General features: G+C 38.5%; 1 protein-coding gene across 2 annotated transcripts; it reads right to left on the minus strand.

The window, feature by feature from the left end:
• Positions 1-4983: 4983 nt before the first annotated feature.
• Positions 4984-12763, minus strand: isl1a (ISL LIM homeobox 1a). 2 transcript variants are annotated; one of them, XM_086169806.1, is made up of 6 exons: positions 12579-12763; positions 11912-12101; positions 10885-11144; positions 9907-10190; positions 9390-9557; positions 4984-8101 (listed from the first exon to the last, which is right to left on the minus strand). In XM_086169806.1, the coding sequence occupies exons 1-6, from the start codon at positions 12604-12606 to the stop codon at positions 7985-7987; spliced, it is 1047 nt and encodes a 348-aa protein (XP_086025932.1). In that variant the 5' UTR covers positions 12607-12763; the 3' UTR covers positions 4984-7984. The 2 variants fall into 2 exon arrangements, with proteins under 2 accessions (XP_086025932.1, XP_086025930.1); XM_086169804.1 differs by having other exon boundaries at positions 9907-10193.
• Positions 12764-14377: the final 1614 nt, after the last annotated feature.

The raw sequence follows: 14377 nt of genomic DNA on the forward strand, positions 1-14377 counted from the left end.
ATCCTGCTGCTCTGCATGATCCAAACCAGTCAATACCTGTTGTGCTCCACCTTCCAGAGGCCAATGCGGAGGAACCCCCCTGCTCCAACCACCATATCATAATGATAACTATACCTGGGAGAGGTATGGCTCCATTGATGTTTTGGCAACTTAGATCATATCTTAAGCACAGTTCCATCGCTTGCAGTGAATTTCAGGATACTGGTGGCATACACAGACTTGGAATAAATGCAAAGCAACATTGGACCCTTTCTCCCAATTACTACACAGGCCAGAACCTACCGAGGACCTTTGACACCCTGAAATGTCCCCAAATTATCAAAGCCACTTTTAATCTCCAAGCAGTCTTGAGACCTCTGAAACCTTTAGATATTCCAAGCACACATGCTAGAAGGTGCGATGTCTGGTGTTCTCTGAGGTTTGTGATCCCCAAGGTTCCTGGATGTGGCTCTTCCATCCTCATCCTATGTTTTTGTGTCCTTCTCCTTGCCTTGCCTGCTGCTTTATCCGTCACTCCAATTCTTAACTCTACAACACCCCACTTTTTAATGAACTTCTATTATTATAGTGAGATATCTAAGTACCGGTATTTAAATCTAAAAATGAAAGACTATGAATATCCATTTGGTGGTGTTGTGATAAACAGAGGATTTATGTTGCCTTAGTTTCTGAAATATTAGGTCTGTGATCTGTGAAGAGCTACCTCCTCAGCAGATACTTTCAGGTGAACAGCTGGTTATGGCTCAACTGCTACATTATAGTGGTTTGTGCATTTCAAATAGATTCTTGATTCTTTGATGCATCTAATCTAACCATCCCCATACTTATTTATAAACAAACAAACAAGCAAACAAACACAAAACTACATAAGAAATAAATATTTCGATTTACCATTGTTTTCAGACATAGTTAAATGTTATTGATTAAGCCCGCACTTAGTTCTGCTAATTTTTTTTTCCTTCCCCTCACGAGAGAGCCATTTTAGGCTCATTATCCTGTATTTGCTTTTTTGTCTTAATCTTCATGCTTTTGTGTCAGATATCTTTTGCTTGATGTCCTACAACAGGACTTACAGGCCATCTGTCACTGATAACTGCACAAGATAGACATAGCTGATCACCAGGTGTTTAATAAAGCTCTTAAAGTAAATTTTTATAGGTGCAGATGATAATGAATTATTCAAAAATGCAGAAGATTACAGTTAGCTATGTCTCAGTTAAACATCTGACACATAACCTTGTGTGGATAATGTCAGGATGGGTGGGTCTGGTTAACATAGGATTTGAGTTTAACAGGAAATAGCTGCTCTTTTCCTGCTTCCCTTGACCACCATCTTTCCTTAATCATGTGGCTTTATTTGACAAAACAGGACAGCAGTGTAAAATTTTAGTTGTGTACGCCCAAAGCACTCCCACAGAGAGCAATAACATACTATATAACATTGTTGTTTTGGAAAAAAAAACATCAGTATTGCAAGAAAATATGTGTAGTTTGTTTTCATGAAGGGACATTCTCAATTGAGTGTTTTGCTAATATTTTCTGAGTTACATAGCCTGAGGTACCAGTAATCTCTGATCTGCCCTGAAAATTGAACACATTCTCTTCTGCCATTAATTGGATTGTCTGTAAATGTTATAGCCATTTTTTATTAAAGATACAGAATTTTCAGTTTTACATTAAATAAAGTTCCAAGGCATGGATCCATGCCATTGGGTGATGCTCTCAATTACAAGTAATAACATAACTCAGTACCACTTAGTGCCCACTCAGGATAGACACCTTTGACTTTTCCTCCTAAACGTCCATATCAATGCATTATTATTAGGAATGTGGCTAGATCTGATTCCTTACAAGGTTTGAGGTACTGGCTTTCTGTCCTTCTCATTCCCATGCAAGTGCTGTTTCACCCGGAGCCCTCGTGATTGATTCTTTCAGCTTGGCCAAGGTACAGTGCTGCTTTTGTTCCATCCCTGCATCAGCTCTGAATAAAGTCCCAGACCCAGACACACCTCGAGGTTCTGTTATCAGGACTCTTTGTCCTGCTTTTAAACCTCCCCTACCTAGCTCCCCATCCAGACAGGAGAGGCTCCACTGGAGGCAGTCTTTATTGCTGTCCCTCTTTATCACTCTGCAGAGGCTCTACAAACCCTCTGTCATCACTTTTGATTTGCAATTTTAACACACTTAAAGATGTACAAGTAAACATGTAACTATTCAACAATTACTGCAGTTACTGTCCTCAGTGTGATTTATTCTATAACCTTTACAATTGTAGCTATTGTTAAAAATTTCAGTATTAAATTTGGATACGTTTTGTCATTGAGGTTGTGAAAACACAAAAGGAATCGAGATTTCAATTGTTGTGTCTGAGCAGTGCAGTGATTGCAACATTTTATTCCTTGTTTCACTTGACTTTGACACCTTTTTTGGCAACCATTAGTAATGGCAAAACAAGTAACTGGGGTCATTATGGCAACCATTTGGAAATACAATAAAATGTTCAAGATGGAAAATAAATTGATATCTATGATCTGAATGTGTTTATCTTATGAATTTCAGACTGAAGCTAAATTAACAAAGTCTTGATTCAAATTAAATAAGTGCATAACAAGGGACATTTGGACTATTAACACACAACCTGTCCCAGCGGGTAATGTGCGATGCAGAGTCCCTTTGGTATTGGAGAAAAACAATATACACATTTATTTTCATGTTATGCAAACCCATAGTTTCCATATGAAGATAATTTTTGCAACAACTCATGTTCAGAGATAATGGTTCATTGATTGTTCTATTTGTTGAAGTCCCTCCAATTCCAAAGAGCCAGAAATAAATCATAAACAAAAGCTGAAGTCTCAGGAGGTAAAAAGTGAAATACTTTAGTTTCCAGTTTCTATAGCAGTCACTATTGGCCATATGCTATGGCTACAGTGAGGAGAAGTCAGTCATTAAATATGCTCCTTACATAAGTCAGTTTTTTTAAGGCTGCTGATCAATCACTGTGATAAACTATGGAGGAAAGACATGGCAACTATAGGCATCAAACTCCACAGTAGACTTCTGTTGTTAGGATAGGATGCTTTCAGCATCCATCTAACTAATGCGACAAAGATTATATCTTAACTTTACAAAGTTCATCATTGTACATATGCTACATATTCTGAATTTATTTGGGTTCCATTTTGGCAAAATTTTGTTTTCTTTTTGTAATTCATAATTTTAAAAATATTGAGTACATTCACATTAACATCATCAAAAAAAAGCCAGTTTTTAACTTGTTTAACCTATTACCCAAATGCCCATTATTTTTTGTTCATATGTTGTACTGTAAACAATTCAAAGCATGTTTTCAAAGTGCAGCCATGTCTTATCAAATTGATTAAAGTGCTCTCTGAATTTATTCATGTCTTCCTGAGCTGCAGTGTGTTTTGTGAGACTGGTGAGATTTATGTGACTTGAGTGTCTTTTAGAAAATAAAAGCTATATTCAGATATCAACATTGGGCTGCCTTTTGGATGCTTTCACTGTCTCTGAAGTGTAGGATGAATGTGAGATAGTAGGGAAAAGCATTTATAAAGATGGCAGCATGTCAGTCCACAGGTGTAGTGCTGACCCACCATGGAGGTCACAGCAATGCATTACTGATGCTCCACCCCCATAGACGAACACCAAACACATGCTCCACAGTCACACTCATACACACTTCTCCTCTATACAGTGAGACAGTAAAACAATGTGTGACATTTTCCGTGTTACAATGCCATCCCCTGTTCATGATTAGAATCCAGTGCAAGCTCAAATCTTGCGTGAAATATAAACTGTTTACATATTTTTTGTTCAACAGAATTTTCTTCAACTTCAAGCTTATTCCATGAATCTATATTATTTTAATAACCTCAATAAATAAATAAATAACAGTTGCAGATGGCACGGACATGGTCTATGGCTGAGCTGTAATGCAATCAGTGCAACCTTAAAATTGTATATTGTTTTCTGACACATTTAAACTGCACTCAGGGTTTCATTGGGCCCAGACCCAATCCCAGCTCTCTTGGGAGAGAGTGGACTCGTAGAGTGGACAGGACTTGTGACCAGTTGATCACAATGCTACATATAGAAACATTCCATCTTTCACTCTCTAATTCACACATCTGAGCAATTTAGTGGCTTCAGTTAACCCAATACATGTTTTTGGTTAGGGGAAAACAGGAATGGGAAGAAACTGGGGACAGACATTCAGACAGAGGGAGACACAGCAAACTGAAAAAAGAAAAGCCCAAACCAGGAGCCTTCTTGCTGTGGGGGATATCACTGTTTTGATTTTCTGATATTGATACATTTGAAAATAAATTGCCACATATATTATGAACAAATAATCTTTTATATGATTGAAAAAAATGAAACTCGGCAGCTAACTTGGTTGGCCTATATAGTTGAGTATTTGGGAAAATGTTGTAAGAAAGACTGCCTACCCAGCTTTTGATAAATAAATTGTTGATAAACAACTGAATGACTGTTTTTTTTTTTTCTTTTTGTTATTTCATTTTTCACAGACATATATGCCTGTTGATTTTCAGATACTCTCTTGTTTAGGAACTAAACAAAGATAAATATGTAAATCTGCTTGTATCGTTGATTTTTAATAGCACCCAACATCCAACTGTGTTAAAGTCAAGAAGAAAAAGTATTGTTACAACAATATCACAGTGAGTTCTTTGATATTTGTAACAGCAGTATTTTGAAAGTGTGTGGGCATGTATCTCTCCGGACATATTTGTAACAGAGAATCTGATAACATATCAATATATCTATATATATGATTTTTTTTTTTTTTCGGGGGGGTGAGTACTTTATTAATCAGCAATTAAATTAAATTAAATTAAATTAAATTAAATTAAATTAAATTAAATTAAATTAAATTCCAGCCAAAAATGTAATTACAATTATTACATTAAACTAAAATAGCTTCTTTCTCTTTTCTCCCTTCAAAACAGCTATAGTAGGCTATAGTAACATCCTGAATCGGTCAAACATTGGATATACAACCAGATTATGATAATAATACACACAAGATGTGAAGCTGCACAAAGAGTCAAAGGTTTGGGTTCAGAATGCAGGATGTGACAGAGAGATGAAACATAGAGATTCATCCAGTGATTCACTCTTTAAATTGGACAGTTTTCCAAACACAAATATCACTTCTGCAATCGCTCTTTTCCATTTAAGTGTCCACAAACTTAAACAGTAAAACATCATACAGTATCTGCACCAAATGAATATAACTTTTGTCTCATACTCAGCTTTACCAAAATCACCCAGAAAATTGGGCTTTTCACAATTTGAAGGATTCTGCTTCCTGCCCAGAAAGGCTACAGTTTGAAACCTAAAAGAAAGTATCCCAAATTTTTCAGTTTTTAGCTAAAGGGGAGGCTTTAGATAAGGAAGAGGCATCATTTAATAAGGACATTTGCTGCTTTCTCAGCAGCTTTCAGCAAGGCAGTGCTCAGTCCTTGTGACAGCACTGTGCTGTGATTGTCCCTCCAGTGACCTTTCCCATCTGTGTTTTATAATCTCAGCATGTCAAAGTCTCTCTGAGTCGCTCAAAATGTGTTCACACATACAGGACATCTCTCTGTTATGGAAAAGTCAAAAGACATCTGTCGAAAAACATATGACTGTAACAGATTAAAATTATATTAAATACCTCTTTGGGGTTCAAGTCATACTGATACGCATAAAATGTTTCCAAAAACTGAAATACGCGGTTTTCCTGCAGTTTAATGAAGAGTTTGTTTTTATACAAAAACTGTTTTCATTTTTTGATTGATACAGTCAAGGTAATTACTGAAGAGATCTTTAATTATTCCCATGCTTATTTGAAGGTATTCTCTGCTGGTTATCAAGTGCTTTCTTGCTTAACTTCCATAATCTCTCGTATAATTCAAGATACTATTTAGGTGTGTTTCTCTCTAGTCATTGAATTAGTATTTGCCCTTTTTACAGAAAATGTTTTTTTTTTATATTATTCATCTGATTAACCAATGAAAGACTAAATAATTCTAAAGTTGGAGAGCAGTATGAAAACATTAACCTTAACTTTTTATTCAGTGATGACTTTAACACATGAAAACTTAAGATATATTGATGTACTGATTTTTTTTTGTACCACATATGCGTCAAAGAAGTCATGAATATTAACTATTGTAATATTTTGTTGATATCAAGTGTTGCAACTAAAATTCAGTTATTACATCATAAATCAACCAAATAAAATGGTTAAAAACTGAGTGTAATCCAAGTATTAAAATCAGCCCTACATTTTTCATGTCACCATTTTGTTTTTCCCAAGCAGTGACAACTATAAAAACACTCAGACGTGACTTGCTGAAGCCAAATTTTGGAAAATTGAGTTCCCTTTGACAAAAAAACAAAACAAAACAAAACAAAACAAAACAAAACAAAACAAAACAAAACAAAACAAAACAAAACAAAACAAAACAAAACAAAACAAAACAAAACAAAACAAAACAAAACAAAACAAAACAAAACAAAACAAAAACAGCTATTATATAACTTTGGCTATGCAATCATAGAATTTGATTTCTGGAAGTTAAATGTGATGCACTTGAGAAAAGCTGACATGTCACTAGGCCAGGGGTCAGGGTAGGGAAGTGATATCACTAAAGGCAACAATAATGCTCCAGCAAAATATTACGTTGGTTCTGAATTATGTCAACATTCAACCTCTATGAGGATTCACATTCATATTATGGTGCTGCAAAGCAATCAGATTTTTGTCACATTTTGGAGGTTTGGTGAGCATCTACTCACTCAACTCTGGAAATACTGGAAGAATTAGTTTTAACAAGAGGTTAATTGTTTTATATCATTTTACTCAGGATAAAATGGTTTGCTTGAACATGCGCACATTTTACTAACAAATAATCCCATTTTGCAAGTAATTACCAAATGAATGATCAAATATTAATTTTATATTAAGTATTACCAATATATAATGTATTATATTGACTGAACTGGCAACTTTTGTTAAAACACATACAAATAGCTAGTTTTCAACACCCCCCCCCCCCCCCCCCCATTTTTAAAATCCAGATGAGGTTTTACAATTCCACTCAACTTGACACTCAGTACGAATCCCCTCAACTGTCACTACTCAAAACAGCAAATATCACACAAACATCTTGTCTCATTTCATAAATAATAAAACAACAACAGCAAAAAAAAAAAAAAACATTCATATCTTTAGAAAATTCACAAACCAAAGTACAAAGTATATTCATATTCTTTTTTACTTCCGTTTAGAAATTTTCACAAATAGTGGCTTTTGGTCAATAAATAATAAATATATTCGTTGCACAGGAACAAAGGAAATATTTTTCTTCCAAAGCTTACTTTTTGTTTGTTTTTAATTGGTAATTATACACATCTTTGGGAAATGAATAAAAGAAAAGATTCTTTGACGGACACCTGTACACACAAATGTCCCTCGAAGCTTGTGGCGAAATAGAGGTATACCTTGTTGCAAATGCTTTAGAACTTGGGCCGTTAGGGAAAATGGTCTAATTGAATAGAAGAAAAAGCGGTGCTCTTTTTCCTCCGAAAGATCTATTAATAACGAGGTGCAAATTTTGAAGAAAGTCTTTTTTTCTCTTTTCGAAGTATCGCAAAGTTTCTTTTTTTCGAAAGTGTTTATTTATCTCCTGCTCGCGTTGAAACAAAACCCGTTTTTGTTTGGCAAAAAATGAAAGGGGTGAGAATACCCAGGCGTCAGTCATCTCCGGTGGACATCAGAGTTGTGTTTTTTTCATGGTAAAATCCGATGATTGTCTTCACAGTGTCAAAAATACAAACAGGGAAGTGGGGAATGTCTGGGGGCAGCCGGGTGAAGATGGGGTGAACGGGGTGAGGCAGGGAGAGGAGGAGAGGAGGAGAGGATTTCCAGTCAGTCGATGTACCCCCTCCTTCAAGCCTCGATGGGACTCGACACCATGCTGTTCGGCGTGTCCGGAAGCTGAGACGACATGGACGCCACCTCGCTACCCGTTGAGTTCGATCCTGGCCCCCCCTCCGAGAAGCTGACCTGGGGGGCAAACGGGGGGCACGTCAGAAAGGGGGTACGGGAAAATGCAAATCTACTCGTAGGGGTGTGTGTCCGATGTGGTGGTGGTGGGGGGGGGGGGGCGCCTTTGCGCGGATATAGAGGATCGTCTCTAAAATCCACGGCATTTGCAAAAGAATCCACCCGTCCGTTCAATCGTCATACCCACCAAATAAATGAATTGAGTGTCATTAGTGATCTTTTTTCAACTCTAGTCTCTCCTCACTTGCACAGCACTTCAATGAAAATACCACTATTTTTATAAAATTACGTATTTTACGTATAAATATATTATTTACGTACGTATTCTTATTCTTATTCTTATTCTTATTCTTATTCTTATTCTTATTCTTATTCTTATTCTTATTCTAATTCTTATTCTTATTCTTATTCTTATTCTTATTCTTATTCTTATTCTTCGTTGTTGTTGATGATTAAATATCCCGAATTTTGCATTAAATGAACCCTTTGAAAACCCACAAAAAATCTTCACAAATTCATCCAGTGTATTGAAAAATAAAATGATAGTTTTATTATTTGACGATTGTTCTGGTTTTTGCAATTATTTATTTTTAGTTTGTATGTATTTATTTATTTGTATTTTTTATTTCTTTGTACCTGAGTAATTTAACCAGCCGTCTTTAACCTAGTAGGCGACTCTTATTTTTTAAACTGCTCAACCAAGTTTAAACAGATATTTTTTTCGCTTGGTGCTATGTATACAATTTCTATTCAACCGTGTCGACAATATAAGCCCCTTTTTCCTTCCCAGCAAATAGTAAAATCGTCTCCGTAAGCATCTTACTCCCACCTTGAATGCGTCATCCATTCGGTTGCCGATTTTTCCCGGTAACAAAATGAATGAAATTGCTGATGACATACCCGCGCCTCATCGCAAACGCCAATATTCAAGTCCAGCATTTGAATTCATTTTGGGAAGGGAACGTTTTTGGAGCAATCCTAGGGGGAAACTATTATATGGATTTGAATCGAGGCCTCCTTGCGACCAACTTGCACGCAGGCCTAGATTATGTGGCTGCAAAAAGACAATTAAATAAAACTACCCATTCTATGCATCTAACGTTTATATTTTTGATAGGGATCTACATAATCAAGCGCAATGCTTGGATTTATTTTCAAGGGAACGCTGGAAGACAAACTTGTGAAAAATAAATACATTGAGAAACGATTGGAAAGTTATTTATAAGACTTGGACATTAGAACTGCAGGAAAAGAGTGATTGCGTAAAAAGAATAAAACGTCAACGAACCAGTTGCTGGAAAGCTGGCTGGTCGATGTCACTTTGCAGGGCGAAATCGCTGAGGACTTTCCACGGTGGCTGGTAGCTCTGGACCTCCACCGGATTCGCCTGGATGCCGCCGTCGTGCCGCTCCGGACTGGCCGCCACCATCGGGGTGCCTGTCATTCCCTGGATGTTCTGCGAAAAAGGTAGCACCGTATCAGTGTGCCCAAGCGGGAGTCCGCGCGACAGAGGGAACTGTAGAATGGATGGGAGGTGGGGTTATTAGTGCGTGTCTGTGGGTTGAATAGGTGGTGGGGGGTCGTATGAAATAAATCCACCCAGAACATCAATAAAAGGACAGATTGAACAAAAAAAGGGAAAGAGTGAGACCAAGAGAACTTGCGGAAATGTATGTTTGGCACCAAATAAATTCACATGACGTCATGTGTATTGAAAATATATTATTTTTGTCATTGCTTGAAACGCTGAAAATTCTTGTCTTCCTCAACCTGAAATTTGAGCCGGTACCCCTCCGTCCTCTCACCGTCTTATCGTTGGGCTGCTGCTGCTGTAGCTGTTTCATCAGCAGGCTCCTTTTCTTGTCTTTACACCGCTTGTTCTGGAACCAGACCCGGATGACGCGCGGGCTGAGGCCGGTCATCTCCACCAACTGTTCCTTCATTAGGGCGTCGGGCCTCGGATTGGCGTTGTAGCATGTCCGCAAAGTGTGCAACTGCTTTTCGTTTAGTACCGTCCGGACCCGGGTGGTTTTCTCCGGTTGTTTGTGGATGTGGGGCCGGAGCGCGGACTGTCTGGACGAGATCGGTTCTGCTACGGAGAGCCGGGAGGGGATTATTGGTGTGAGAGGAGCATGACACTTCAGTGAGTTATTAGCAATTGGACGAACTTCACTGGTTTAACGAAACCGAATCCATTCAGGATTACGTAACTCCAATGACACTTATTTAAATAGAAAACTGATCGCCATTTTATCTTCATCCTTGGTAATTAAACCGACGAGCCATCACGGGTAGCCCCCCCACCCCCGCGCAATATACAAATTCACAAACAACAATCTTGAAGACCAAACGTATATGCTGGTCCCCACACACTCCCCAAACTCCCCCCCCCCCCACCGAAGCACCGAAGGTATTTATGTATTTTTGACAGCAGTATCTATTCTATTGTCTCTCCCTTGACTGGTGGGCAGAAAATAAACGAAAAATTGGAGGCTAAACCATGTACCACGAAATAAGTACAAAAAAATGTTGTCGTGTGGGAATTTCTGACAGTTCGTCTCGAGCCCGCTTGCAGCTTAGATAAACATTCTGAACAAATGCGACGCGTATATCACCTCTGAGAGTGACTTCAACGTGTGGAAAGCGTGATTTGTTGAATTCTACCGAAACTGACTCGCTTCAGTCAAAAAAATCCAAAACGAAAAAAAAAACATCCACATAAAGTCCCGCGCCGTCTCCGTCGTCTTTTCCAAAGCCTTGAAAGCCGTATTTTACGACTTTACCTGCCATCTGCAGAGGTCTGGCGGGGTGTAGGGGGCTGAGCGGATCTCCCGTGCCAAGACTCGCCCGTTCCACCACGTCGTGATCCGCCCTGCAGAAGAGACCGTCCTCCCGTAGCGCGAACTCGTCTCCCGGTATGAGCTGCCGGCTGCAGGCCACGCACCGGAAACATTCGATGTGGTAAACCTTGGAACGGGCCCGCATCACGAAATCGTTCTTGCTGAACCCGATGTTGCATTTAGCGCATTTAATCCCGTATAACCTGCACATACATGCACACACACAGGTACAAACACGTTCTGATCAGTTTGATAAATTAAACTTAAATTGAAACATTGATATCGATTACTACAATGACAACAAACGGTTACTGTGCACGGTTATCTTTCAATATATCGCTATGAATATATATATATATATATATACAATATATATATATATATATATGTAAATAAAATTATTATTATTATTATTTTAAATTATTATTATTATTCGTGGGTAAGTGAACCGTATTGCTGTTCTAGAACGGGAATTAACCTGTCACATTTGTGATCATTTTTTGCACATTTTTTTTTACATAATTCTCACACATGAAAAAGAACCCGGAGTATTTGTGATTTTGTTTTGTTTTGTTTTGTTTTGTTTTGTTTTGTTTTGTTTTGTTTTGTTTTGTTTTGTTTTGTTTTGTTTTGTTTTGTTTTGTTTTGTTTTGTTTTGTTTTGTTTTCCCCAACGATTACTGGTTATTGTGATTTTCCACAAGTACGCCTGCCTCTAGTCGGACCCGATAAGATTATTGATTAAAGATCAAGTTATGCCGGCCTCCCGCTATTTGCCAGCCGTTCAACCAACACACATGTTTCACACAGCAACACATCTTGTCCTGTCCATAATTGTTGGTATTTCAGGTAATAGCCGCGCAAATAATTACAAGCTCCGCTGACGAATCTGGGTGGAGGTCAGTGGGACAGTGTATGGTGTGGTGTGGGTTGGGGGTGGGGGCTGTCCCGGTCTGTCCTGGCCGTCCTACCTGATGTAGTCACGTTTACAGTACGTCTTTCCGTCCCGAACGAAACACGTGCACGACTCGTCCAGGTACTGACTGCATTCGGCGCATTTGAGACAGGCCGCGTGCCACTCCAGGTCCGGGGAGACCCTCAAGATGTACTGGTCGTGTATTTGGTTCCCGCATCCCACACAGAGAGACACAAGCCGTTTCTCTGGAAGAAACACACATTTATCACTATCTTAAGACCCAGAGATTATTATTATTATTATTATTATTATTATTATTATTATTAATAATAATAATAATATAATAATGATAACAATAATAATAATAATAACCGCTGATGTTATTATTATTATTGTGATCATGGTTATTATCATTATCATTATAATTATTATTATTATCAGTATTATTATTCTATTATTATTACTATTATCATCATCAGTAGTAGTAGTAGTACTAGTAGTAGTATTGTGATTGTAAAGTTTGTAACACAGTTGACAGTTATTTCTAGCGCCGTGCATATCTAGCTTATTTTTTATTTACTATTTGTTTATTTTAATGTTTAATTTACTTATATATAAAGTTATTTGTTTAAATTCAATTATCTACTTTTGTCAAGAATTTAACATATGTAATCTGACATTAGTGCAAAGACTTCTTTTTCTTTACCCCATCATGATCTTACTTTTCGGCGGGTCCCCCATATCTCCCATGTCCACAAAGTAAGGCGAAGATAGGTCCACGGTCACGGTGGGACTGCAGCTTGTCGGAAACCTGGATGTGTGTCCTCTGTGCCGCGGGCCGGGGGCTGTGCTCTCCAGCTAGAGGGAGAGGGAGCGCGTGTGCTGTGTTTGTGTGTGTATGTGTGTGCGTGTGTTTGTCCCCAGTGTGTGTGCCAGCATTAGTGCTTGGTGGAGCTGACGTTGCACAGCGGTGCGTCATCTCAATGAGCAGCCGATTGGCTATACCAGGCTCCCCCCTCACCGGCGCCGCTGTTGCTCCCTGCACACTCACGCGCGCGCACACGCACACACCCGCAAACACACACGGACAGACTGGCACATCTGTCTCTGCAAATAACTTGTTTTACAGTTTTGCCTTATCTTTATTATCACTTTTTTTCACATTCGTTATTAATCTTACTGTTTGATTTAGTTTTATTTTTCTTTTCATGGAAAACACATCTCACTTCCTACGAATCGAACGCGAGGTTGTATTCTGGGACACAGTCGGGAACATTTTCAGAAAATAATTTGGTGTGACGCGAGGATGTTCTTTAGAACTTGTGAGGCCTGACGTCAATATGATCCAGCTTGATGACATAATGACGCACAAACAGGTCTGAAAAAAAGTAGGAAATATAACCTAATCGTTACTACGCGATCTTGAGGGGTAAAATACGAAGCAAATCACGTTTTGGATTTTGGCTTTCAAGGAGGCATTGAACATCTCCAAAAGGTTGCCGCTTATAGTACGCAAGGCAGGCCTCAGATGTAACAGCAACTTGTCAGTCAGGTCCCGCGGACGCGCGCAAATACGCCCCCTTGTGTCAATGCCGGGGGGCAGATTAGAGCCCCCCCCAACCACATACACACAAACATACACGCATTCACTCAAATACTCACACCACTACTACACCCCCAAAAGCTCTTCTAACACTTCTCGTATTTCATATATATATTTTTATATATACATTCAAAATTAATCATTTGAATTATATAAATTATTATATTAATAGATATATGTGTGTGTATTAATATATGTATACAGTACATATATCAACTTGTTGATTCCGTCCTGATATTTGAGCCTTTCTGAGTGGAATTTGCATGTTCTCCATGTGTGTTTGGGTTTCAATCCAAAAGCATGCAGCAGGTGAATTGTTGACCCTAAATTTCTTGAATGTGTGGATGAGGGAGGAGATGGCTCTCTTTAAATGTCCCTGTGGTCAGCTGAGGGGAACCCACATCGCAGCTGGCATTTCACCAGATGACAGCGGGGATAGGCTTCAACCCCCCCCAGTGGATCTGACTAAAGTATTAGTAGTATATATGATGAATGAATGAATAATGTATATATTTATGTGTGTGTGTGTGTGTGTGTGTGTGTGTGTGTGTGAGTGAGTGAGAGAGAGAGAGAGAGAGAGAGAGAGAGAGAGAGAGAGAGAGAGAGAGAGTAATTTGCTTTTTCGTTTTTACCTAAAAGTGGTTCCTCTGCGCACATGCCAGGTGGTAAATATGTGTATCAAATTAAATGTTTTGGAATCAGTCAGTCTGGAACATGATAGCCCTTGGCCACGCCAGTCTCTGTTTCCTGCTGCTACGTATCTGACATGCTACTGGTTACAACAGCTATTTTTTCAGATGCAGATTTTATAACAATCCCCAGGCATAGTGACATTTCTAAATTTCTGAGGAAAATATGATTAATATTGAGTCTACTACCTACCTTAATTTAATGTAAAGTCGCTATTTCAATTTCATT

This window comes from Fistularia commersonii, chromosome 22, assembly GCF_037954325.1.
Source record: "Fistularia commersonii isolate RoL2024-O1a breed Wild chromosome 22, RoL_Fcom_v1.0, whole genome shotgun sequence".
NCBI lineage: Eukaryota > Metazoa > Chordata > Actinopteri > Syngnathiformes > Fistulariidae > Fistularia > Fistularia commersonii.

Coding starts and splice junctions, on each gene's coding strand:
- isl1a (XM_086169804.1), bottom strand. CDS start 12,606: ATGGGAGATATGGGGGACCCGCCGAAAA. Junction 12,102..12,578: donor TATGGGGGACCCGCCGAAAA/GTAAGATCATGA, acceptor TGTTTCTTCCAG/AGAAACGGCTTGTGTCTCTC. Junction 8,102..9,389: donor AGCCAGCTTTCCAGCAACTG/GTTCGTTGACGT, acceptor TTTGCCCCCCAG/GTCAGCTTCTCGGAGGGGGG.